This window comes from Sinocyclocheilus rhinocerous, unplaced genomic scaffold (assembly GCF_001515625.1).
Source record: "Sinocyclocheilus rhinocerous isolate Xijiao unplaced genomic scaffold, SAMN03320098_v1.1 scaffold831, whole genome shotgun sequence".
NCBI classification, from domain to species: domain Eukaryota; kingdom Metazoa; phylum Chordata; class Actinopteri; order Cypriniformes; family Cyprinidae; genus Sinocyclocheilus; species Sinocyclocheilus rhinocerous.
The window spans coordinates 983,518-1,009,990 of NW_015641020.1; the positions used below are offsets into that span (position 1 = coordinate 983,518).

Genomic DNA, 26,473 nt, shown 5'->3' on the forward strand with positions numbered 1-26,473 from the left:
GTGTGAGACACTTTTTATTATGGATGGGCGCTTTTTATTTAACTTCTTTTGGACTGATGCACTGCAACACCCGCTGAGTGCCATTAAACAGCTTGAAAGATCAAAGACAATTTTTAATATAACTCCGACTGGATTCGTCTGAAAGAAGAAAGTCATATACACCTAGGATGCCTTGAGGGCGAGTAATTTAAGGGCTAATTTTCATTTTTGGGTGAACTAACCCTTTAAGAGAATCAGACCCCACAGGTCACACGCTGAATGGTGCAGGTTTATGGTAGATAAGAGACATGAGGCATCAATAAAGGGCTAGTTAAGGAGATGTAGGTCTAGCTCTCACATTATAGTTGAACAAACACTACATCACATGCCATTGCAAAACAAGTGCCTGACAGCAATGAGAAAGCAATTTACTACACACTGCTTTCAGACACTGGGGATGGAGATGACATTCGCAATTCAATGTTGGACCTGCATTGCTTTGCAGTCAAATTGGACTTAAGACATTTTGCACAGTAAACATGAGCACTGATGGAGTCCTGCAGCTGGAGACAGTTCACAGCAAGCAGCAACATCAGAAAAACACTGTGGGTTCTTGCTAATGGACATCAGATGGTATGCAAACATTGACAGTGCTACTAATACCTCAGTGCTTCCTAGACAAAGAAAACGTCCTTACATCGCACATCAATGGAGTTAGTACATTCTAGTGAACATGGGGTAAAGTGCTGAATTTCGATTGACTACTTTGAGAAAACCATCCCTATGCAGAGTCATTTGAGACATACAGAGATGGCCATTTTGCACTGAGACTTTCAGATTGATGGTTAGCAAAAAAAAAACAAAGTTATCCCATTAACTGACCTCAATTATATCAGCAAAGAAGTCAGGCTAATGAAATTCAGCAATTACATCCTGCACGTGATGTGCAAACTGTGAGGAAATAATAAACCGACAAGTTTTGGGACAAAAAAAGTGAGTTGGCTGGGTGTAGAAAGTATACCCCTCATTCACAAACAGAATGTTCCACAACTTAAACTATATGACTTAGACACACATTATAATAACAGTAAATTGAGATATTCACCTATATAAGCTCGTTCCTGGTCCCGAGTCAGCCCAGGAGGGATCACGGTGGGCATGCCCGGGATAATGGTCTTCTGATCAGGGGTTTCACTGCTCCAGCGACTCCTTTTTCGCTTCTTCTGGCCAAAATCTAACAGGGAATGGTATAAGTGAGATGTCATTGCATGCAAAGTCTATCGTTCTTTGTGTTTTACCCTATAAAGCCTACAACAGTATCATATTTGATAAGCTAATCTCAAGGCGTCTAAATTATCAACATGATCAAAACATTCCTTGGGGGAAAAACAATTCATAAAAAAGTCTCCCGCCCTCGGATTGATTGTTCATTCTTGATAAGTACCAGTAAGTAAAACTAAAGAATAGCCTAACTTTTATATTGTTAGTAAGATTTCACGATAAACATTTACTGGACTCAAACAACTTAAGTTTACTTGATTATCCATATATATATATTTTTTTTTTTTTTTTAATGCCCAATAAACAAAGAAAACAGATACAGAGTGACAACTGATATTTTTATGCATTTTATGCAAATAGTCTGTTATAAAGAACTCAATGATTACACTGCAAACTATCAGCATTTATTTCACCTTACTTTTTGGCCATATAAATAACAGCAACTGCATATTGTTGCTAAGTTTGTGCCTATGAATAAAACGTAAGTGTTTTTCCCTCCTTTAGCGTGAACAAATCAAAAACATATGGACACTTCTTATATTTTATATTTATTTTTTTATATATTACAAATATTTAAATGCTTCGTCTAAAAGTTACAAAAAAGAATTATGTGTGAAGTTTTACAGGGTTAAACAACACAGTATGAAGACAATTTCAACCTGTAAACCGTTTGTGCGAACGCAGGTAAATATTATATGAACTACATTTTAGTGCACTACACAATTTCAAGTTTTTATTAGACAATGCTACTGACAAAACAATAAGTCAAAGACTAAAGAGCACAATGAATGCAACCACAACTATAAAGGACCAGGCCGTTTGTCCTGAGCCTCAGACCCGTCCACGCTGTTTACCTCCAATCTCCGCCTGAGACGGTAGTCCCACTCCGACTGGGTTTGAGAGCGCAGAACTCACGGCTCCGGGGAACTGGGAGAAACCTGGGTTTGATAATTGCGGTTGCTGTAAGTTCTGCAGCGGGAAAGACACCGCAGGCCCGGGCGGTGCCATTAACCCCGCGCCGGGGCCAGAGTCAAAGCCTCGCTTAGCGCCGATACTCGGGTGCAGCTTCCCCAGCGGGGTTGCGTTGGCTCCCGTTGCCATTTCTGGGCGTCAGGGGCTTCGCTGTAGTTTTGTATATGCACAAAAAAACGTATGTTTCCTTTCTAGACAATATGAACGTATGTCTCCTAACATGCAACCTTCTTCTGTCACCCCCTAACTAAGATGGCGCCCACTGAGATCGACAAAGGAGTTTTGACGTCAATTTAGAACTATGCGATTGGTCGATGATTATGTCAATCTATGGGTGGTTTACAGTCATTGGATCATGTAGGATCTGTCGTATTTCCGACGGAACACTTTAGTGGCCTCTCATTGGTCGTTCTAGTGCTCACAAGTGGCCCAACCTTCTAGCATGGTAGGTTGGCTCTTGTAAGTGCGCTTCAGCACGGTTTTTTTTTATTATTGCTTGAAGAACATAAATACCAAATAAATAACAGTAAGAAAAATCTTAATACAATTCAAAGAAGGCTTCAGCACGGTTGTGGCTAGAAGGGATACAGCAAAAGCCGGAAGCTAACAAGAAATTGAATTTTCTACCTATTAGATTGTGTTTTATTAACGTCTACACCAACCTCAACCCTAAACCTACCCCTTACGATAATGCAAAAATAGTAATTATTGTTGTACAGTGTGAGAAAAATGGCGCTATATTGATGTGCCCATGCCCAGTAGTTTCAGCTGTATCCCTTCTAGCCTTAATCCTTCAGCGCTTCTTCTTCTTCTTGAAATTTTATTGGCGGTTGACAAACAACAAAATGGTGTATTTCCGCCACCAACTGGTATGGAGTGTGGATCAAAAAAGTGACTTCCTTCCTTCCCCCTTTTTTTTTTTTTTTTTATTCTCTCCCACAAATTAGTTATTTTAAGGAACTGAAAAATAAAACTATAGCATTCATTCCTTGAGTTATTTTGCAAAATATATCTCGGTGTAAATTGCATTTTTATTTTTTCAAAATTTTGCAAATTTAGAATCCTTCTTTCAGTCTCATATTTCTGACAGTACAATATAACATGTTCCAGTTTCTTCTTGTCCACAAAATTCACACCTTCCCGTATCATGTTTACCCATTTTAAAAAGTGTACTATTTAATCTTGTGTGTCCAAATCTCATCCTCGATATTACTATCTCATCTCTCCTGTTTTTCCCTGCACTTCTCATCTCTCCCACTTTCCTTTGAATTCTGTAAAACCACCGACCTTTTTTCTCCTTATCCCATTGTTTTTGCCACCTTTCCTTCACATTTAACTGATTAACTTCAAGTTCTGTTGCTTTCTGTATCACTGTCCATCCAAAACTTTTAATTTTCCTCCTTTCTTTTTCCCAACAGGGCTTTAAAGTATCTAGTGTTGGATGCTCTTCTTGACTATGGCCTTGTAAATTAACCCAATAATTCACTGATAACTGTACTCTTCTCATTTCTCTCCACATCATGTGGTATGCTTTCTCTATGTCAAAAAAGACAGCCACTACACTCTCTCTATTTATTTGTGCTTTTCTTATTTCGTGTTCTAAACACACAGCCGGATCCATTGTATTTCTCCCTCTCCTAAAACCACTCTGATATTTGGATAAAAATTTATTATTTTCCACATGATACATTAACCTTTCATTCACCATTTTTTCCATTATCTTACCAATACGTCAAAGCAATAGGTCTATAATTTCCTGGATTTGTACAATCTTTCCCAGGTTTACTCTCTGCATAACTTATGTTGTTTACCACTTTCACTTGTTCAATGTCCACAGCTCTCTTCCTTACATTACATCCACTGTATGTTACCCTATGTTGCCCCCCGCAATTACAGCACTTGTCTTGTACCTTCTCTTCACAATTTTCAATTCTATGATCACCTCCACACTTAGGGCATCTTTGTTTTCCTCTGCACACCGCTGCTGTATGTCCATATCTCTGACATCTATAACAGCGGAGTGGGGGAGGAATATATGGCCTCACTGCATAGCTCATATATCCAATTTTGACTCTTTCTGGAAGCACTGAATCCTGAAACTCCAAAAGAATTGATAAACTATCAACCCTTTCCCCATTCATTGTTTTTTTGCAACCTTTTTATTGTACTCACTTCACCACCAGAAATACTTTGCTTGAGCCTTTCTAGATCTTCTTCGATTGGAATGGAATGGTTTCATTCGTCTCTCACCCAACATCTTCCTTTCATTCACTTTTTTTCTTGCAAACATTATCAATTTTTAGTGCTTTGTTTTTTTGTTCTTCTGTTTTACATATTACTAACAGGCTTCCATCTCTCAAAATCTTAGCCGTATCCACTTCTCCTACCTTTTTCTTTTAACTCTCTAGACAATGCTATTGGACTTAGATTAACCTGTTCATCTTCCTTTCTGAATTTAAGAATTACTTTATATTCCTCTCTTACGATCTTTTTACAACCCTATTATCTTCATCTGAGCTGTTTCCTTCTAATCCCCTTTTACTGGTTTGGCTATGTAACGTTACCCAACTCCCTTCATTTCGCCCACTCTTTCTCTTTTCTTGTCCTTTCCTACTAATTAAATTACAGTCATCTGACTCCATCTTCATCGATTACCCCAGAAATCATCTTAATCCAGTCACAAACCAGTTTATATCAACCGCCGTAGACTCCAAACACGACGCCCACAGCAGCTCCACGATTGCAGCTCACTGTGCCGATCCCCTTCAGCACTGGATAGCAGCAACCACAATTTAAAGTCGGCATGAAACGGAAGTTGCGATTCAGTGTTGCCAGATTGGAAATGTCCAAGTATCGTACCAGAAGCTGAAAAATTATCGTATTTGGAAGAAAATTATCGTAAACGAGTAAAAACGTACAGAATACAGCTATTTATCTACTAGACTAGAACAGCAACTTTTTGACACAACCTTCAAATTACCACAATAAATAAATAACTATGCTAGGGCCCTATGAAATACGTTTTATTTTTTCTCAAATTCCATTTTTTTTAAAATTCCAAATTGAAATTTTTTTGGATTCTGTTTTTTTTCCATTTAAATTTTTCTGGTCTCCTTTTTAAATGCTTAAATTGCATTTTATTAATCAAAAGCACGTCTAATTAAATAATGAAACGTATACAATTCAACGTCAAATCTATTAAAAAGTACAAAAAAAATTTCATGTTTAGGGTCTTATGAAATGTTCTATTTTCCCCCCCCTTGTTTATTGTTACCAAATTCTGTGTTTTAATATGTCTAATTATTTGAATGCATAAAAACTACTTTTATTTATAGCCTTATGAAATTTAGAAAATTCTTTTGAAATTCTGCATTGTGTATTTAAATTTTTCTGGTTATTGAATGAAGGCATAACATATTAATTTAATTTATCATTTATCTTTTAATTATTGAAAATTAAGCAAACAAGATTTTTAACGTATAGAATACAGCTATTTATCTACTAGACTAGAACAGCAACTTTTTGACACAACCTTCAAATTACCACAATAAATAAATAACTATGCTAGGGCCCTATGAAATACGTTTTATTTTTTCTCAAATTCCATTTTTTTTAAAATTCCAAATTGAAATTTTTTTGGATTCTGTTTTTTTTCCATTTAAATTTTTCTGGTCTCCTTTTTAAATGCTTAAATTGCATTTTATTAATCAAAAGCACGTCTAATTAAATAATGAAACGTATACAATTCAACGTCAAATCTATTAAAAAGTACAAAAAAAATTTCATGTTTAGGGTCTTATGAAATGTTCTATTTTCCCCCCCCTTGTTTATTGTTACCAAATTCTGTGTTTTAATATGTCTAATTATTTGAATGCATAAAAACTACTTTTATTTATAGCCTTATGAAATGTTTTTTTTTTTCTTTAGAAATTCTGCGTTGTGTATTTTAATTTTTCTGGTTATCGAATGAAGGCATAACACATTAATTTAGGCGTTGCTAACAAAATGGCGGCAAACTGAATGACAGTTTGCAGTTAGTGGTGGGGGATTTCTCTCTACTGCATGGATTCACAGCCGACACCTAAGCACGAATAAATGTTTTATTTATTAAGGTTGACGACGACGATCAACGACACAAAACATGCCTAAACAGCGCGCGCAAGAGAGAGAGAGAGACTGCCTGAATGACTGAGCGCTCCTCCATCAGGTTAAGTCATATTCATGAAAAAAATTAGTTTGTGATGTCCTAAGAGTAATGTTGTCGAAATATCTTAATATCTTTTCAATGTTTAGGGGTAACATACTCCCTCATGACTGGTGTCAGTGCTATAAAGTGAAGCATCAGCTTCAGCTTTTCCCCCTGTCGTTTATTCCAAGCGTCACTGATGTCGCTGCAGCCGTTGGCAGTTCCAGATAGCTCCGCCCTTGCGCCATAGCTCGTGACCAAAAGAGAAGATGAGTCGTTTTGAGGGGGAGGGGAGGTTAACCTTTTTGATTAAAGATTATGAGGGCACATGAATTAAAAAAAAGTAATGAAGTGCACGGGTAAATTATTTATAATAAACACTACAGTAATCCATTAAAAAATAAGAATTTTCCATTTTGATTTCATGGTGACTTTAAGACACATTATTTTGTATATTAACAGTATTGCGTTAAAACACTTTCTATAAGCAGTTTGTATAAATGTAATAAATTGTAATCATCTCCTATTACTGTTGATATTCAAATCAATAAACTGGATGTAAATATGCTCTCTCTCCCTTATGACTTTATATATACAATAAATAGAAGAATCATAAGTTTGAGAATCTAACAGATATTTTTTACACATTTGCACAAATAGAACAATATTTCATATTTAATTTCCAAGCTAAATTACCATCACTTTTCCCAAAACTCTTAAAGTTATTGAATGGCTGGTTATATAACACCATCTTGAATACAGCATGATTAATCTGAGATCATATATATTTAATAGATTTAACTTGAGGTAGAGGTCAAATAGCAGGAATTATATTAAAATAGTACACAAGCATTTGTAGCCTGTGCATCATAATTGGTTTTCTTGGTCCATTTTATCTGTAAAACTCTTTATGGTAGGGGCAGATTCTTTAAATAAAATAGCAATATATAATATATAATTTAAAGCAGCTGAATTGGACACAGTCTCTTTGAAAGATACGTTTTTAAAAAATCTTGAAATAGTGTGTAGAAGAATTCTTTGAATTATTTTCATTGTCATAATTATATTTTAAAGTATTGCGTGTATACATAAGGATCTAAATCCTATGCTGATTCAGCATTGTATAAGAAGGGGTTAAAAAAAAGTTAAAGAAGAATAAGAGGAAATTAGGCTATGTACCATTAAGTCAGGAGTGCTGATAGTGCTGAATCACAGGAAAAGGGTCAACAGATGGTTAGAAAAGGTTAGGAAAGAAAAAACAAGTGAAATATTGTGCATGTATGCTGAACAGCTAGGTTCTCTGCTAAGAGCTCTCCCAGCCGTAGTGAATGAACCGAGATAGAAAATGTCATTGTGGAAAAATTTTCATTTAGGAAAAATTAATATTAAATTTTCCACCATTTTCCATACTGTACATCCAGAACAACTGCAATACAAATACAATTGCTATGATTTAGACAGAAAAAGAAGAGATTTTGTTTTTACTTTTATTAACGAGAAGAAAATATTTACAAGTATTTGTATTAAGAATTAAAAAAAACAATAAAAAAAAACAGGGCTACATCAAGTTTGTTAAGACGACAAAAGGAGTTTAGTGCCAGGAAGTGGGCCCTCTGTACTGTCCTTGACCCAGGCAAAACAGGATGCATCACAACTTCTAAAATGATCCATGAGCAACCAAGAAACACCTGCAAAAAGAAAAGATGATCATAAAATCATGTCAGTCATTCAGTTATCAATTCTGTGGACTTCCATGTGCCCAAACATTGGACAACATGAATTGTTATAAGACACTTTATAGGTAATAGGAAGTAATCAAGGGCTTCAATTTGACAAATCTGACTAAAAATAACAATTTTATCCTGCTTATAATTATGAATATATTGGATCTGTAACCTAAATATTCATGATATTATAATGAAGATATGTTAAGCAAGACCTTGCAAAATTTGCAGATCATCAATGACAGGAAATCAAAAACTGATAACAATACTTCACTGCCATATGAAAGCAAAGAACTTTAAAGGTATAGTTCACCCAAAAATGAAAATTGTGTGATTTTCTCACCCTCATGCCATTCCAAACCTGTATGACTTTTTTCCCTGTGGATCACAAAAGTAGTTGAGGTTGAGCAAATGATGACAGAATTTTCAGCTACTGGAGAGGAAATATCCCTTTGACAATAATCCCCCTAAAAACTGCTTAGCGTTTGATCAAACTTTACTCTACCCTTTTGTAATCCTAAAAAGATCTCACCTGAGTGCGCACAGGTATTAGGCTAGTAAGCATAGCGCGCCCGTTCGGCATATGGATCCCGCGGTACATCGTACGCAGAGCTCCTGGGAAGCGAAGAGACAGGAGAGAGGCGCGACCGTTCGTACGCGTATCCCTCCGCTTCTAGGGGAGCTCTCCGGATCGGGCTCCGTTCGCGGACATAGTATGAAGAGGTGGGAGCCGGAGGAGGGGGAAGGGGATGGCGCTCATATGGGTCATGGTTAGAGGAGGACAGGCGCTCTCTCACGATCGCTGAGGAGGATGGGGGAGGAGGGACCGTAGGTGGAACCGCGCGTCTATCTTCAAAATAACTTGCTCCGTACGGACGTGCCCGATATTTCTCGTAGAAGTCCACCACCCCGTACGGATCTCTTTCCTCATAGGGCGGTCCGCGTATTGGGTACGCAGGCATCGCACTGCCATAGGCCACGCCACTGCTCCCATACGCAGCCTCACTGCCATACGCGGGGGCCATGCTATTATCAGCGCCAATGCCGTAGCCCGCTGGCATACCGTAACTCATTGTACTCTCAAAACCCGCGCCCCTTCCATACCCTGGGACACCGTACCCTGCTCCCCTGGAGAAGCCATGTGAGGGTGCAAAGTTGCCACCGTAGGCCGGCTCGCCACTGTAGCCGCGATGAAACCCCCGGCCACCACGATCGCCACCCGCACCGAACCTGAGGGGCCCATATCCTGCCGAGCCTGGGCCCTCTCTGTAGGAGCCGTTCTGGTCCATTGGGCATTCTTTGGACCAGTGGCCTTCCTGCCCGCACCGATAACAACCCATTCTCTCTCCCATTCCCGGCGCGGTACGCAGGCGGCTAGTCGAAAGCTTCACGCTCATCAGTTTGCCTTAAGGAAAAGAAAGAATTTTCCATGATATTTCTATTTTAATTTTTAGCATGCACACGGATCAAACGTTCATAAGGTCAAAGCAGCCATAAACTTAGACTTCACGCTATGTTTCAACACAGTTATCGACAAAAACACGGCCAGAATTTTTTAAAGGAAAAATCGCCACTATTAGAGTTTAATGTCAACGTGAAACACTGTTTGCAACCCATTTTACTTCTTTAATCTGACGCATTACAAAGCGAAACAGAATTTAAAAAAAATTATGGCTGATAACTGACAAATGGCAGATATTATACATTCTACTAAATTTCTTAAAAACACTATTAAAACACTAAAAACTAAAATTCTTGTATGGTATGAATGTATATAGGGATCATAACATTATAATGTAAAGTTTGAAAGAAAGATGGATAAATATAATAAAAATGCGGTTTGAATAAGAAACATTAAGTCGACCGAATAATACAGAAGATCTCAAAGATTTACCAATAGACTTTAAAATAATTTGGTATTATAAAAGAGCATATGTGGTTTGTACAGCATATTTATATGTTGCATTTAAGTAACAAATATACTTATGAAATGTCTCACTTTCAGAAAAGAAATCACACGTTTTCCCTTGCTTTTTTAGGATGAAAATCATTTCAATTAGGAATTGATCAGCTCAGTGGAAACTGGAAACATTTGGCTTTTGAGTACCTGAGAAAAAATTTACTGTATTTTAGAACTAAATGGACATCCTCTATTGACCTCCATATAATAAACTAACAGTAGAAATCGAATTGAACAAATTTCCTCCACTTATCACTTACCAATTTTTCTACTTACCAAACTGTAATGAAGCTCACTTTTGGAACAAATGTGACAAGATAAAATTATTATTATTATTTTTAGTTAAACTGGGCAAAGGACCATACTGGCTCACCTTGAAAGGCTGTGTTGTCCAAGCCACTAATGGCCTCCATAGCATCTTCCACTCGCTCCATGTGAACAAATGCATAGTCTTTCACTATGTCACACTCAACCACAGGTCCATACTCCTCAAACCTGGCCCTGAGCTCTTGGTTGGTGCAGCTACTGCTGATGTTGCCAACGTGAAGTTTTGTAGAGGTCTTGGGCTTCCCTTTGCTCATCTCCACATTCATGGCTAAACCGTTCAGCATGTAATGGTGAAGATTTCGAATGGCTTCATCTGCCTCTGCTTTGTCATCCATGTGCACAAAGCCAAAGTTTTTCACAATGTCACACTCCGATATTTTGCCATACTGAGAGAAGAGGGAGCGGATCTCCTCTGCAGTAGTGTTTGGCGAAAGGTTCCCAACAAAGATTTTTACCATTTTAGTAATGTAAAGTCAACGTTCAGACCCTGTTGTGAGAAATAATAAATACATATGCTGGTAGTGTATGTTTAAAAAGGCAGGTAAGGTACAGAACAAAGGCAGACTTAAATAATACAGTACATATACAAAATATCCTCCTGCATATATTAGACAATAAAACATATGAAATACATATGAAGGAAAATGTGAGCATTCTTGTCGAATACAGAACAGTGATGTGTAATTTTTAAACAAATCTTTCTTTTGAATCGAACTTTTCAGCCGATTTCGAATCGAAATAATTAAACTGGTCAGAGTGGCTGACGAATCAACAATTCAATGACTCATCGAACAGATCGTATCTTTTGTACATGCCCGATTCTGAGCTGGAAATCTATGAGGATTTGAATTATGGGGCAAAGGGTAACAAGATAAGCGAATAAAATAAAATTGACTATGTCAAGTACAAAAAGTTGTTGCTATGAAAACGTGCAAAAACTTTATTTAAAGGTTTTACAGCATGTATAATTATGCCACATCGGAATATCAGCGAAACTGAATTGTTCGAAAGAATCGACTCGCGAAACGAGGCGGGCTTCCCATCATCAATAGAGGACAATGGACAATAAAAGCTACACTTTCTGTGCACTTATTTACGAGCTGCGTAACGTTACCAGCAAAACCTCTACATCTTAAGAATTGATACAACAAGATAAACTCTGTATCAATAACTAAAGAATCCAAAGCATGTATATTGCATGCATAATAATCAAGTTAGCTTACAGTCCATCTAGCTAACCGTGAATACGGGCAGAAACACTGTAGCAAACGAATGAAACATCGCAACAAAATACAGGAAATGCAAGAGATTAGCCGTTCAATCAAGAGAACACTGGGCTAATTTGATACAGCACAACGAATGTTTTTCATACCTTTTCACCATGCTTGCAGGAGCCGGTGCGAGATGAAATGGCGTCACTCTTGCGTTGCATAAAGCGAGGCTGGCTGGAGAATAGTTGCATGGTGTTAACACTGCCCATCCCCTTTTCTTTTCTCCACACTGAAAGCCTGCTGTAATAGCTTGCAACTGGAGCTTTCAGATTTCAAAGCATCACGTGGCCAGATAGATCGCGTAATGATTTGTTACATAATAAAGGATTAAAGTACCAACACAGAAGATCCATTTAATTGAAAGATAATCATGTATTCCTGTATAAACAGAGGATTCTACTATGAAAGACACCGGTATTTTTGTCACCAAAATATTGGTTTATTACAAAAGATAATTCATAAAACACACTCCTGACTTCTGTAGGAAATATACAAACTACAGAAAATCAAATTTATAAACTTTTTCATAGAGCTTCCCACGGCACCCATAAAGAAGAATCGCCAGTAAAAGCTAGCAGTCTCAAAAGGTGAATAAAGCCCCGAGTGAGAGTTGGTTAGCACATCTAATGCAAATTTCCAATTCACTCACATGTACAGTCCACCTTTCCATCTTCATATAACGTAATGATCTCCTGCCATAAACAGTAATTGGTGTGTACAGAACAGAAAACAGTTTGCATCCCACTGAAAGCTGCCCAACTATTTAGGTTGTATACGAAATCATATTTTTAAGAGGGGCAATCAAAACAAGCTCAAAATTCACTTCCAAGCTCCCAAATCACAAAAACTCACAGATATTGGTAGGAGAAACAAGTTGACCATCCTGTTGAACGTACCAATGAGATATAACACAATTCAGCAAGCAAGTACAATTCAAATCTGAACAGTCTGTATATACCAATCACCTGTAGCAAATAATAAAAAATGTTGGAATGTTGAATTTGAGTTTTTATTCCCCAAAAAGCTTTTTGCAGCCGCAGGATTAATTACAGATTGCCACTCCCCCTATAAATACACAATGCTGGCATTATTATTGCCAGAAGAAACATAACCAGATTGTCGTCACCAAACATAAATCAAAGAAATTTAAGTGGCAAACCAACCTGACAGCTGAAGAAAAGTCTTGGAGCATTAAAAAGGGTAAATAATAGTGGATCACAACAACTTGACTGGGGGAAAGTAGAGACGAAAGTAAAATTCTAAATCTCACAGAGCATCTGTATAATTGTAGTTAATAGCGGAGTTAAAATTATGCTGACATTAGACACCCCACCTTACCTCTGGAAAAGCAAAGCAAAAACCAAAATCACAACCACTTCTTGCAATCATATAGGCTACAGATCCTTTGGAAAGGGAAATTAAACAGCAGTTTGTGCATTATGGGTAAAACATTAATGAGCAGAGCTAATAAGCATTGTGATCAATCAAATCCTGCATCTTTGAAATCCAATGGAGCATCTGATTGAGGCAAAGTCTTATAGGTGGAAGGGAAGTCTCTTCACTTGACAACACCTAAAAAAAAGGAACAAATATTCTGTGAGATGAAAAACTTGACACACATTATTTTCTGACTTTTGTACTTTTTAACCCGAGCAAAGCGGCTTCGCTTACTACTGTACTCGAAATGGCTTACGCTTAGAACAGATCACGCTGACATCTCATCTGAGTGATCCAAGTTAACGACCCGCTATCGCTCACCTTAGCATGTGTGTGGCTTAGTATGCATATCGAACCCGCTCGGTGTAGCTCTCTCTGGGCCGCAGCACGGCGTAAGTCGATGAGCTCCTTGATACCGGAGAAAGTCGCGAGCGCTTGTACAAGTAGCCTTCCGAACCGGCGCCCACACGTCTGATTGGGCTACGGTCCCGCGAGAAGTACGCCGATGCCGTGGGAGGCGGAGGCGCCAGAGGGCGTCGCTCATAGGGATCGAGGCTGGGAGGAGCCAACCGCATCCTTGAGAGAGAGGAAGAAGAGGGAGGGGGAGGAGGAGGGGGAATAGAGAGAGGCCTACTCTCCTCGAAGAAGCTAGAGCCAGCCGGACGAGCCCGATACTTCTCGTAATAGTCAATGCTTCTGTAGCGTTCTCGCTCATATGCGGACGGCCTCTCGGGGTAGGCGCTCGGCGGCCTGCTGGGGTACCGTTCTCGAGCATCCGCGACGTACTCGCCGTAGCTGGGACGCCGGCTCATAGGTGGGGGAGGGGGAAGCGGCCCTGCTGGGTAACCTCTACTAGGAAGACCTCCAGGGCCGCCCATGCCGTAACTCGGAGTGCTCCTTGGGGGGCCTCTACCACCGGGAAATCCCCCCATGCCTCCGCCATAGCTACCGTTTTGGCCACGTCTGCAATCTTTGGACCAGTGGCCCGGTTCTCCGCAGATGTAACAGCCAGTTTGGTCTCCCATGCCGGGCGCTGTACGGAGGCGACTTGTGGACAGTTGTACTTTGATCAGCTTGCCTTGTGAGAGGAAGAGAACACACGCAAGACAATGTAAAACTTTCTTCCGCTCACGTAAACCGTCAATTTAAAAGAGAATTATTGCATCACGATAGCCACAGAGCACTTAAAGGGTTAGGTGGCCCAAAAATTTAAATTCCGTCTTTGTTTACTTGCCGTCATGTCGCTTAAAACCCATAAAACTTTGGTTCATCTTTGAAACACAATTAGGATATTTTTAATGAAACCGAGATTTTTGTTCCTCCACTGAAAGCCTGTTAACCATATTAAATGTGCTCGATGTATGTGCGCTTACAATGTTTTTATCAACTTTTGGTTACATGGACTGTCAATGGAGGAACAGAAATCTCTTAGATTTTTATTAATTTAATTTGCGTTTTGAAGATAAACAAAAGTCTTGTGAGTTTTGGAATGACACGAGGGTGAACAAATGACAGATTTTTCATTTTTGGATGAACTATCCCTTTAATATTAGTGTATCTGATGTCTACTGCCAATTACCTAGAAAATGGATTCTCTTCAGCAATTACAAAGAACTGAAAAAGGAGTAGTACATTCTTCCCATGCTAAAAAATTTAAGGAGTAAAATTCAACTGGATAACCATGGATTTCGTCGTTTCGGATTAAGGTTCACCTTGGAAGGTCGTGTTATCCAGCCCACTGATGGCCTCCATGGCATCCTCCATTCGCTCCATGTGAACAAAGGCATAGTCCTTCACTATGTCACACTCTACCACAGGGCCATACTCTTCTAATTTAGCCCGGAGCTCCTGATTGGTGCAGCCACTGCAGATGTTGCTCACATGCAGTTTGGTGGAGCCCCTGGGCTTCCCTTTGCTCATCTCCACATTTAAGGCTTGACCTTTCAGCTCATGATGGTGGAGTTTGCGAATAGCCTCTTCGGCCTCCTGCTTACCTTCCATGTGCACAAAGCCATAATTTTTCAGGGCGTCACACTCTTTTACTTTGCCATATTCAGAAAAAAGAGAGCGCAGATCTTCCGCGGTCGTGCTTGAGGATAGGTTGCCAACAAAGATCTTAACCATCTTTATTGCCGTTTTTTCCTGGACAGAGGGAGCATAGTTGCGAAATGCACGTTATATCAACAGATGATTGATTCCTACATTACTGCTGTGTTGGCTTACAAAACCATAGACATCTTAATCCTATCAGAGGTTTTAGTTTCGATTTTGTGGCTTCTGGCCAGAATGATTTACGCACAACTCAGCATTAAATATGCTGTGTGTGACACTCACGGATCGGATGAAAGTGCGTTGAGTGCGTAAAGTAGATGACCAGGTTCAGTTCTTGGACTTTATGGCGCAGATGAATTATCTCGCGTTGCTAGGCCACGTATCCGCGTGACCACCACACCCAACGTATTAATTCCCTTAAGTTTTATTGGTCATCATTCAAGTGTGTTTTAATGCCCGATACACGATTAAGTACGACCGATGAGCGTCGGTGGAGTTTTCAGAGCTGTAGGCCAATTCAACTGTATGTTTTTAATGCCCGATACACGATTAAGTACGACCGATGAGCGTCGGTGAGGTTTTAAGAGTTGTAGGCCAATGGTGTCGACTGTGCAACGCTAAGTTAGCACGACTAACGTTACATAAAGTTACCCGAAGACGTGGCCTTATTAAGAAACATGCTGTTACATTACAATACTACGCCAGACTGCATTATCTGAATGTGATATCTAAACACTAGCACTCATGTAAAGTAATTAATAGTTGATTATGTCAGAACAGCATTGCCTTACCGTAGCGAGCACGTAATCTCACTGGCTGCCAAGATGAATGAAGCCTAAAATGGAGTCGCCCGCCGTCACCGACAGCACTTCCGGTCCATGAGTAAACAAAAAACCCAACACGCGTTCAGAGCAGTGTGTCTGAATTCATACACAGCTTTTACTATTTATTCAGTGTTTAAAATATTACTATATTTCAAATTAGATCAAAGAAACGCCCAATCTGAAGCACAGATGTTACTAAAAACTGTAATGAATATACAAATTATATACTGTAATGAATTATACAAGTAAACAAACATGTTCAATTAGTTTTAATCTTTTTTCTTAAAATTATCTATCGATATTATATTGTTGAATTTTATACTTTACTTAGACCAAATGGGGTAACTCCAAACCTAATTCTGCTCATTTTCAAACAGCCGTTGAAGATCACTTAAAATCGGTTTTAAAAATAAAACAGCCCTAAAAGCTGTATCTGTTAAAATAATTTATCTTATGTCTGTGATGCCCTTTAATTTTAATATCCTCCTTTGTTTTTTCAGTTTAATTTATTGGTTTGTTTGCTTTCGCAAAATGGAAGAAAAAAAACCCTGAAATATCTGAAGAACTTGCTGAATTTTGTATTTTTGAAAGTTCAATAAAAAAAAAAAAATTAAGTTATGCAAGGCCAGGAATTACTGATACAGTAGGTTTACACAGCTGTTAAAATAGCCTGGTTGCGTTAAATTTAAAGTCACCATTTCAAATACTTTGCCAAATGTGTTAAAACATTTGAGTTTAACCCTCTACTATAAAGATTGAGCGATTCAATGTTTAACAAACTAATGTACTTAATATATACACACACACACACTTGGCAGTTTAACCCCGAGTGACTATATGTTCATGTTAAAACTTATTTTACATACAATATATACCTTAATACACAACTGCCATATTCTTAAAAATAACAGCAAAGACATAGTTTGGGCAGGGAAAAAAAGCTTTATTGAAAGTGCAATCACCTTAAAAGGAAAAATAAAATAAAAGTTTTTATGCTGAGATCATTGCCGGAAGAGGCACATTCATTTGGTGTCCCACAGGTAAATGAATGAACAGCCATAACACATTTTATTGTAAAATCAAGACAGAACTATGGGGGGGGCATAAAAGTTAACCTAAAATATAAAACTTACCCTCAGGCATGAGTTCATCCTAAAATATATCACTTACAAAACATTTGGATCCAAAGACACATATGCAGTCTCTGTACTTAAGCTATACCTTGAAACAATTAAGTATATAAAAAGGCATGCCGAGTTGTAAAGAAACTAAATCAAGTGACTTACCTGCCACAATCAATCAAACTTAAAAAGGACCACTGATTAAGGAAATATTGGGAAGTCTACCCACTTTGTGAATCAGAATGACAGGATTATTTGGACACAGACCAGGAATAGTGAGACGCCAATGGTTTAGGGCAAAAGAATAGCCTTGAAGACGAAGTGATGTAATCGTTTTCATTTCGCCGCAGAAGCGGTTCCATTCTCCGTAATACTTCTAAACTAGGAAGCAAGATGTTATGGGTTTTAATTCGAATGTGTCAATCTCTAGGCTATATAGTTACTTTCATGCCTATTTAGGCAAATTGAGTTTAAAAGGTTGGCAAGAAAAGCAAAACGACGGACCAAGTTCCAGTCTTTTTATTAAAACTTTCAAGTGTTCCTATGAAAGAAAATGATACAAAGTCCTTTAACTTCGATACTCTGCAATTAAAATGCACACTACAGCACAATTTCAATAAAGCCAGTAGACGGAAAGGTTTTATTGCTGCGGAGACTGTATTCTTACTTGTATGCCGCACTTTAACAAATAGCTTAGAGAGGGGAAAAAAAGAGATAGAGAGAGGAAAAAAAATTGCTTTACACAAATGAATTTGTTTCTAAATTAAAATTTTCATAGCGCTGGTTACAGTAGTTTAATAAACTATAACCTCATTCCAGATTTTAAAGGTAAAAAGGTACAGTGTGATACATTGAAGTGTTCTTTGAAAGAAGAATTTTTATAAGCGTTCATTTAATAGTCTTTACCAAACCACCAAGTTAACCTAATTTACGTACTCTGGCTTAGTACTTCTCTCACCTATCCAATGTTAAACAATAAAAACAAGGCAAAAAAATAAAGCAGAATTGACAATTTAGCATGAGGACGTTTTTATGCGTGTAAAAGCGGTAGTTTTATAGAATGTGCAGTCCGCAACAGAACTCTTCCACTATGGTGCGCAGGCGAACGAAACGCGCTCTGGCAGACAAAGACGTATCGCGGCACGTGCACCTGGAGACAACGACGACGATCTTGTTGAATAATTTACACCTGGAAAGAAAGCAAACCACATGAGTCAAACGGCTGCAGTGCCATCTGGGATTACTGAATCGACAAGTTAAGTTAAAATAAAGATTTGTATGAAGTCTATTTGATTAATATGAAGTGAGAGCTTAATATACCATACGGTTACTAGAATTGACCATCTAAACACTTCGATACGAAGTTTAGCGTTCTTCGAGCAGTGCTTTTAAAAAGACCATAAGGCCATTAAAAAATGTATGATCCAGGCACTTTGATACAAAGTTTACGTTACTGCTACTTGCGCATCAATTACACGACACGCAGAACAGGTCAAGAACGTGAATTCTTGGTTCTATATTAAGAGGGCATTTCAGAGCTCATTTTTGGGTTGAGGGACCTATTCTCACCTTGGATTACAAAAGCGCAGTGGTGCACTTTAATACGAGTAGCGCGCAGGTGGTGGAGGCGGCGCCGCCCTGTCAGCATAGGGGTCTCTGGCCCGAGGCATGCTGTACATCGGGGTCCGAGACATGGAGAGAGGGGAGAGACGAGATCGCTCGAATGAGTAACCATTCCCGGCGGGTGTCTGAGGCGTAGGAGGAGCACGTCTGATGGGACTGCGGTCTCGTGCGTAGTACGAGGATGGCGGGGGTGGAAGGGGGCGTCGCTCATAGGGGTCGAGGCCATTGCCAGCCAATCTCTCTCTCATAATGGCAGATGACGGGGGCGGTGGGGGAGGGGGGATGGCACCCAGGTGCCGGTCCTCATATGAGGAGACACCGTAAGGGCGAGCGCGGTACTTCTCGTAATAGTCGACCACACCGCGTTCACGCTCGTATGCCGGCGCTGCACGCTCATATGCCGGCGCTGCACGCTCTGGGTATGGGGGGCGTCTGGGAGGCATGGGTGGTGGTGGTGGAGGGGGACCAGGGGGATACCCGAAGCGACCCCTAGGATAACCAGGGGGCTCAGGCCGGTCACCAGAGAAACGGGGTGGCCAAAATCCACTGTCTGGGGGCCCGTAGTCTTCCTCCTCGCCTCTTGGTCGACTCTTTGATATCTGCACATGAATTCGTTTGCCTGCAAATGCAAAAACATTTCATATTAGCAAATGTGATAAACATGCAAAAGGATATGAAAGTAAGACTGCATTTTTTACCTTGGAATTCAGAGTTGTCCAACCCCTTGATGGCATCCATGGCCTCATCGGAATTGCTCATGTGTACAAAAGCAAAGTTCTTGATGATGGCGCATTCGGCAACTGTGCCGTACTCTTCAAACAGCGCTCTGAGCTCTTCATCTGCTCCTTTCTCCACATTGGCAACATGAAGCTTCACGGGGCCCTGGTTTTTGCCCCGACTCGCTTCAACATTGATGGGTGTTCCATGCAGCTTGTATAAATGAAGGTTTTTAATTGCCTTTGTTGCACTTTTGCGATCATCCATGTGGACGAAGGCAAAGTTCTTGATAATGGCGCACTCAGTGACTGTTCCATATTGAGTGAACAGAGACTTTATTTCATCTGCTTCTGCCTGCGGCGGCAGGTTCCCAATGAAGATCTTCACCATCTTCGCTAATGTGTTACGCAGAGCCTGAAACGCACTGTGACAAGATACACTTACAATGAGTTGCCAGCAAAGCAAATTACTATGGTTATTGTAATGGGCTACGGCTTTTTGCAAATCAACATAACGTTAGAAGAATGACAACGAAACCACGCCTGGTGCGAAACTGAAATTGAAACCTTTCACAGTGGACTTCCTGAGAAGCCAATCAAGTCAAACCAGTTTATGCAAATACTTTAAAATTTTACTTCACCCTACATACACGCAAACACGACTAAATAAAACGTTGTTACGTTAAGCAGAACTTAAATGAAGTTTCGTACCAAGCAAGAATTCTCCTCGCACGTTTATATGCGCCATGGCCTCGTGTGATATCTTAATAGTAGCGGACTATGAAACCTCGACAAACATTACGTTTATTTACGGCATATTCTTTAAAGTATTTATGCTCGTAAATCACGAGAACATAAATACAGCAAGTAATCGTCGATTCAAGTGCCCAGCGCCTTGAGGGAAAACTCAGTTTCTGGTGCTAGGTTTGAATAAGCTAACAACGTTAGCTTAGTACGTTAGCCGAACAGCCGTTGCGCGCCGAGATAAACAAGATGTATGTACGAATTTTACATACAGCCGATTAACAGAGTTTTTACATACCATATAAAAGCTGCTTATATCATAAATGCTTTAATTACGCGTGTTAAACCTTAATTTTAATACTGATGTAATAAAGGTCAAAGTACTAAGACACAATACTCACCCCTTGGTTCTCACCACAATGAGGAAGAGAAGATGCGTCATTCAGTAATATACTTCCTATAAGTCCCGCCCACCAGGCTGAATAAACCAATCAAATTTAAGAATGTGGATCACGCGGAACGTGGCCAGTTAGAATTGTGGAAAGTTAAAAAGAAACGGTTCTGAATGGATGATAAATCCATTAGTGACTTTTTGTGCACTCGTGTGAGAGTAGAGGGGAATGAGGAAGCCGACAGCTTTTCTGGCAGGAATTGGGTTGAAGAAAATATTTTATCAGCCAAGCAATGCACTTTTAAACGAATGTTTATGTTATCATTCATTGCAAAAATCAAAAAGCAGAAAGACAAAAGTTAGTGTAGAAGCCGAGAGTCTGGGAATTCGAATAAAAATATAAATAATAACACAAGAAAATCTCAGAATTCTTTTACCACCACAAGAAACTTTATTCTGCCAGAAATGAGGTCTCCCACAGTCTCCTAAACATCATTTTATCTCACATGCTATTCCACTCAGACAAGTCTTGCTTCTGTAACTGGTTAGTGTTTACAACAAAAACAAAGTCTGCATGTCACTTGGGCAGTTAAATAAATCACTATTGCTACAGTGGTAAATAGAATTTAATTAGACAGAAATAAAGATTTTGTATGGTTTTAATCCGGGTCTCTATGCTACCAGTAGGTTGTGGTAATGCACTAGATTAGATTGAGATCCGCCCTTGAGCAAAAAAGATGAAGAGTGCGCAATTGTTAACCGTCTAGATTTGATATCCGTGTTCACTTAAGTTTTTAAACTTTGTTTCATAAGAATGTATCATTACTTTTATAGTTTTAATGTTTTAGATAAAGCAAGCTGTTCCAGACCACACTGAAAGCTGAGTCAAAGATAAATGAAATATAAGCATTCTTATTTCTTACGTGTTTTAGCCTACGTGTTGCGTGTTTATAGATTATGTTAAAAGAATGTTATTTTGCTATGATGACGAAATTGACATGCAATTGACACATTCAGCTGCCTAAAAACCGCCAACATTTCTCATCAACTTCCCTTCCCTGTGGTTTTACAATTTTGTTAGGACGTTCTGGGGAGTGACTGATAAGACATCGTAAATGATGACCATAAACGTGTTCACAGTCATGTTTAAACACCTCTTTTATCTGGTCTTTAAAACGATGTCATGTCACAAGATAAAGCCTGGCGAGTGCTTTAAGTTTTAACATTAGGCTACGCAACCTAGGGTTTTTCTTTTTTATCAAAACGAGAATAAAGCGTGTCTGGTATCTCCAGGTCAAATAATAATGTAGAAATATAATATGAAACAGATAGCGAAAGCATGGAAGTCAGTTGCGCAACTCTGGAGTTTTTGAGAGTCACAAGTCCCAAGCTGAAAGGGGGGTGGATGTTTCTGATGCAATTCCCTCTTTGTTTGTAGAGCTCATAGCATAGCGATCTCCGCTTCAGAACAGCAGTCCGTTAACTGATGATCGTTGCAAACAGCTTCTGAAGGTGAGCTACTGTCTAGTTTTGTTAAACTGTACGGCACTTATTTAGTCCGTGTATATATACTTTAGCGTAAAGTTTTTCGCTAGATCTATTCACAGATCTAACTCACTTTAATTCAGGATAATACGTTTTGCTGCAACATACATCTGTACAATGTAGCCTACTAACACATAACGAGTTGTTTCTTGTCGTTTTTCATTAGGTTTAACTGTCAACAAGTCAATTCAACCTCACAGAAGTTGCGTCCATTTGTTTCCCAGAATGAATGACTATAGCAAACTGGAGACTGAAGAACTGCTCGCCTGTCTTCATATCCATCTCTTCCACCCTAACCAAACCATTTGTCCACTCTTCCACAACCTACCCCTAAATCAGCCATACAAAATGCACGCTGAAGATCAAGTAAGGCTTGGCCGTGATGGACAGACCTGCGTCTTTGTCCTAAATGACACCTCTGTCTCCAGAAAACAGCTCTCCATACAGGCGTATAGGAAAGCTGGCAGCCCGTTCTTGAGCTTCATGATCCAGAACATGAGCCAGAAGGTCAAACTCATGGTCGGTGGGTCTGAACTGAGATACCTCGAAAGAGCTGAGCTTGATGACAAGGTGCTCTGCCGCTTTGGGAGATACGAACTGCTGATTTGGCAGGAACCAGGAGATTCAGAGAATAAATTTGAGGTCCTGTTTGAAATATGCAATACACCCCCTTCACAGGAATTGGGCATAGATGTGCCATGCAAACCACCTGTTATGGATACCGGCGTGCCATGGAGAAGCTTTGAGAATGGAGCACCTGCAAGCCAAGAGCCACTGGAGTCAGATGAGACAGTTGTTTTAGTATAAATATTTTTGGAACATTGCTCTTCAAGGCAGCAGACATTGACCATTCAGAATATGCATATTGTTATTTTCATTGATACTGTGTTATTAAAACAGTCTGTTATGCGTAAGTAACCGAATGAGATCTAAAACTACACTGTAAGTGACATTACAAACTTTGTTATGATTTCTTCTGGAATGCCACTGAACCAGTTTTGTTGCCTGCTGTGCTGTGTCTTTGTGTTCGTCCTCTTGTACATATATATTTTATTATGTATTTTGCTGAATTATTGGAACTATTGTCACACATTTGCTCAAAAGGTCCTTTTGTGTTTTCTTTTCATTATTATTCTGCATTGCATAAGTGCTTTTGGCCAGTGTTTTTATATATATAATATTTTTATTGCATCGTTTGGTATTGACTGTTACTTGATAAAATGTGAATCATAAGCTTTTGAAAAAATGTGAAATTACCATGATTGAAGGGTTATTCATATACTACTTTCATGATATCTTATATAATGAAATAAAGTTTTTTTTTTTGATTGCTTTTCAATATAGGTAAAAAATTATTTTAAAATGTTTGTTTTCAGGGTTTAAGCTGTACAAAAAAAAAATCTAAATTCACGGTCAATTTAATACAACATAATATTTTCCATATACTATTTTAATAATGAATAATTTGCTTCAGTACAATGACTATATAGAAGCTAATTATTTAATTTAAGAAACAATGTGCTGTCTTTCTGTGTTGGACTGGCCATCTGTCCTGGGTGTTTTCCCCGCTTGCAACCCGAGAATCTGGGTCAGACTGCATCAATGGATGTGTTCACACTTACTGTAATATTTTTCACACACAGCATAAACAGCATAAATGAGTTTTTATATATGCAAATATATAGGCCTAGCACCCTTTATATTTTAGAAAAGGGGTCCCACAAAAGGGGATCCCCAAAAAATGAGATGCTTGTCATCAAAAACTTTGAAAACCCCTGTTTAAGAAGCATTAATGAGTTGTTTTTTTCCTGTAAACAAAAGTTCCTTATAGTGTTTGTGTCATTTAAAATACATACAGGTCTGAAAAGCAGATATTTGTTTGCAATTTCAACTACTATTTCAAATATTTTTTTGCATGCTGCTGGAAGATCATGGTTAGTTACTGATCTCCAGAAAGCAGTTGTAAATGTTTCAGTTGGCAAACAGGGAATTACATTTTAAGCAAGACTATTATTATAATGGACTTTTATTTCTTTGGTAAGGTTAAGAATCTTAAGAAAGGTTAATCCCAGGTGACTCAGGAACTGAAAATCACTGGAAGATCACCATCCTTTTGTACTTTCAACTCACCACCTGTCCTTATTCTTACAAACGGCTGATAAGCATCTGCTACATGGCAGAGATATCAGATGGTTTACAGTAAATGATGTCAGTGACGAACAGACAAGATCGAAACTCTGATGTAACTCAACAGGAGTGGCAGTATTCATTTTTTGGTATATATCTTCATGTAAAAATTATATGAATTATATTATTAATAGCCAGAGCTTGTTAAGCAAAAGTTACTCCCTCATTAGACTGCATGTAATTTTATGACACTGTATTTCAATAGTGATTATGTTAATGGGTTTACAATGTAAAAATCATTTTAAAAGTATAAATATTGTACTGTACATATGTTATTGTAATGTTCAGCACTGAGACTGACTGATTTCTCAGAACAACATTGATTGACACAGATGTCTCAGCATCGTCACGCTCAGATTGTTGTTTGCGTAGTTGCTTGTACTGGTTGCATTTGCTGCTTTTGATGAACTCTAGTTACTAGGTTTGGTGAGCGCTTGTGTAGATTTTCCAACAGACACACGTAGAACAACAGGTCACCATGAGTCAAACATTTCAAGGAACAAATACTAAAGAAATAAAATGTGATGAGATGTGGAACTATGTGGAATTGACAGGAAGTCAGAGCTATCTGAAAGAACACACAATTCTTCAGTCACCAGTCAACAGCGATGCGAGAAGATTATTAGACATTCTCAGTCTTAAACTGCTGAGAAAAGTTTAAAACAACAGACCAGTGAACTCATAAATGAAATGCAGTAGATCTCATTTTTAAGATGGTTACATGTTAAAATACACTAAATGTATTCAATAAACTATTGACCTTTGAAAATGAAGAAACTTTAATGTAGTAAACCATGTTAACATATAGGATGCAAAAATGGACTGGATGCAAAATCTGGAGCACAAAGCAAAGGTGAGGCTCTTGCTCTTCAAAATCAGCCAACTGAACAAATGTAAGATGTTTGCAGACATAACAAGCTTTTTTTGATATTCCCAGTAGGAAAAAAAAAAAAGAAAGCAGTAGAATATACCAAAAAACAAAAATTGCCAGACACACTCAAATACAATGCAGAAACAGAAAACTGTTCTTTGTGGACTAGAACGTTTAGTTCTAGAACATTTGAATAGCTTTGGTTGCAACACTGATTTTAAAGACTTATAGCTATTCTACAATTCTTTCCGCTGGAAAGGTTTATTGGATTTATGAGGCTGCCGTGGTTTTGGTTTCTTGTAGTTTCTGGCATTTTTCACGTTTAAGCTCTACTTCAGCTCTCTTGCCATTTGACATTATAGGCATGCATAGTTCAGTAGGTCACCAAACAGCAGTCAGAGAGTAGGAGAGAAGGGTGCCATAATGGAGGGAAGGTTAGGACAATTCCAAGGGCCCTGATCAGAGAGGGTTACGAGCTGAAAACTATTGAGTTTGTAAGTGTAAAACTGAAAGGAGGGAAACTGGACATTGAAAAGATTACAAAATTACCATAACATTACCACAACTAGGCTACCTTTTTACAATAGCATTACCATAACATTAGGACCACAAACAGGTATGCAAATACTAAACTGCTCTCTTTCTCTTACACACACACAAGTTTTTCTTATCATCATATATGTTTATTCTCTTTAGACACACCTCTGCAGTGAAACCATAGGCTACTGTAACCATAAACAGAAATGTTCAAAAGAACTTCTTAACATTAGGCTTCTTTCTTTTCTCTACTTTTCCAGTTACATGTTATAGCTTTTGTGCATGTGCTCTCTTAAAATTCCGGCATACATGAAGAAATGCATTAAATACATTTTGCAAGCAAAAAAAGTTATATTAAATCATGTTCAAATGTGTTTCATCTTAAAGGCACAATATGTAAGATTTTTTTTATTAAAATATCCAAAAACCACTAGAACAGTGTTATATATCTTGCTGACTTGTGTACTTACGTTATCCCAAATGTTTCGAAGAATGTTTAAATCCAGAGAAATAAGCAATTTTAACTAGTGACACAGACCGTGTTTATAGTGTCATTGTGTCGCCAGCCAATGACGTCATAACCCCTCGATTTCACCAAAGACGCTTTAATATGTTGTGCGTTTTAATAGACCGATGACGACTTTCAAATGTAGTATGATAAAACAGCACTGCTTTTTTTCCCACATACGCACGACCGGAAGGAGCGGAAGCGGTCGACTGTGGCA

The 26,473-nt window shown here is 38.6% G+C and overlaps 5 protein-coding genes across 8 annotated transcripts in view; 1 reads left to right on the top strand and 4 right to left on the bottom strand.

Moving 5' to 3' along the window:
* LOC107753954 (splicing factor 1-like) overlaps nt 1-2,505 on the bottom strand; it is an 11,022-nt gene extending 8,517 nt beyond the window's left edge. The window contains exons 1-2 of the mRNA XM_016570242.1: nt 2,115-2,505; nt 1,085-1,213 (exon numbers count right to left, since the gene is read on the bottom strand). Of these exons, the coding sequence (XP_016425728.1) occupies nt 1,085-1,213; nt 2,115-2,361 (376 nt within the window). The 5' untranslated portion in view covers nt 2,362-2,505. The remainder of the gene's footprint in view (nt 1-1,084; nt 1,214-2,114) is intronic.
* Nucleotides 2,506-8,024: 5,519 nt separating this feature from the next.
* rbm4.1 (RNA binding motif protein 4.1) lies at nt 8,025-11,996 on the bottom strand. 3 transcript variants are annotated; one of them, XR_001641525.1, is made up of 5 exons: nt 11,802-11,996; nt 10,476-10,916; nt 8,675-9,547; nt 8,486-8,520; nt 8,025-8,106 (listed from the first exon to the last, which is right to left on the bottom strand). XR_001641525.1 is itself a non-coding variant. In XM_016570243.1 (4 exons), exons 2-3 carry the CDS (start codon nt 10,885-10,887, stop codon nt 8,697-8,699), a joined length of 1,263 nt encoding a protein of 420 aa, XP_016425729.1. In that variant the 5' UTR covers nt 10,888-10,916; nt 11,802-11,996; the 3' UTR covers nt 8,032-8,106; nt 8,675-8,696. The 3 variants fall into 3 exon arrangements, 2 of the variants coding, with proteins under 2 accessions (XP_016425729.1, XP_016425730.1); XM_016570243.1 differs by lacking the exon at nt 8,486-8,520 and having other exon boundaries at nt 8,032-8,106; XM_016570244.1 differs by lacking the exons at nt 8,025-8,106; nt 8,486-8,520 and having other exon boundaries at nt 8,674-9,547.
* A 119-nt stretch (nt 11,997-12,115) lies between these two features.
* Nucleotides 12,116-16,069, bottom strand: LOC107753956 (RNA-binding protein 4.1-like). 2 transcript variants are annotated; one of them, XM_016570245.1, is made up of 4 exons: nt 15,981-16,069; nt 14,850-15,279; nt 13,459-14,215; nt 12,116-13,272 (listed from the first exon to the last, which is right to left on the bottom strand). In XM_016570245.1, the coding sequence occupies exons 2-3, from the start codon at nt 15,259-15,261 to the stop codon at nt 13,476-13,478; spliced, it is 1,152 nt and encodes a 383-aa protein (XP_016425731.1). In that variant the 5' UTR covers nt 15,262-15,279; nt 15,981-16,069; the 3' UTR covers nt 12,116-13,272; nt 13,459-13,475. The 2 variants fall into 2 exon arrangements, with proteins under 2 accessions (XP_016425731.1, XP_016425732.1); XM_016570246.1 differs by lacking the exon at nt 15,981-16,069 and having other exon boundaries at nt 14,850-15,700.
* A 1,569-nt stretch (nt 16,070-17,638) lies between these two features.
* On the bottom strand, nt 17,639-20,684 carry rbm4.3 (RNA binding motif protein 4.3). Its single transcript, XM_016570247.1, has 4 exons — nt 20,619-20,684; nt 19,456-19,898; nt 18,704-19,376; nt 17,639-18,323 (listed from the first exon to the last, which is right to left on the bottom strand). Exons 1-3 carry the CDS (start codon nt 20,657-20,659, stop codon nt 18,733-18,735), a joined length of 1,128 nt encoding a protein of 375 aa, XP_016425733.1. The 5' UTR covers nt 20,660-20,684; the 3' UTR covers nt 17,639-18,323; nt 18,704-18,732.
* Nucleotides 20,685-22,013: 1,329 nt separating this feature from the next.
* On the top strand, nt 22,014-23,309 carry LOC107753989 (TRAF-interacting protein with FHA domain-containing protein A-like). The gene is made up of 2 exons (XM_016570285.1): nt 22,014-22,120; nt 22,320-23,309. Exon 2 carries the CDS (start codon nt 22,379-22,381, stop codon nt 22,958-22,960), a length of 582 nt encoding a protein of 193 aa, XP_016425771.1. The 5' UTR covers nt 22,014-22,120; nt 22,320-22,378; the 3' UTR covers nt 22,961-23,309.
* Nucleotides 23,310-26,473: the final 3,164 nt, after the last annotated feature.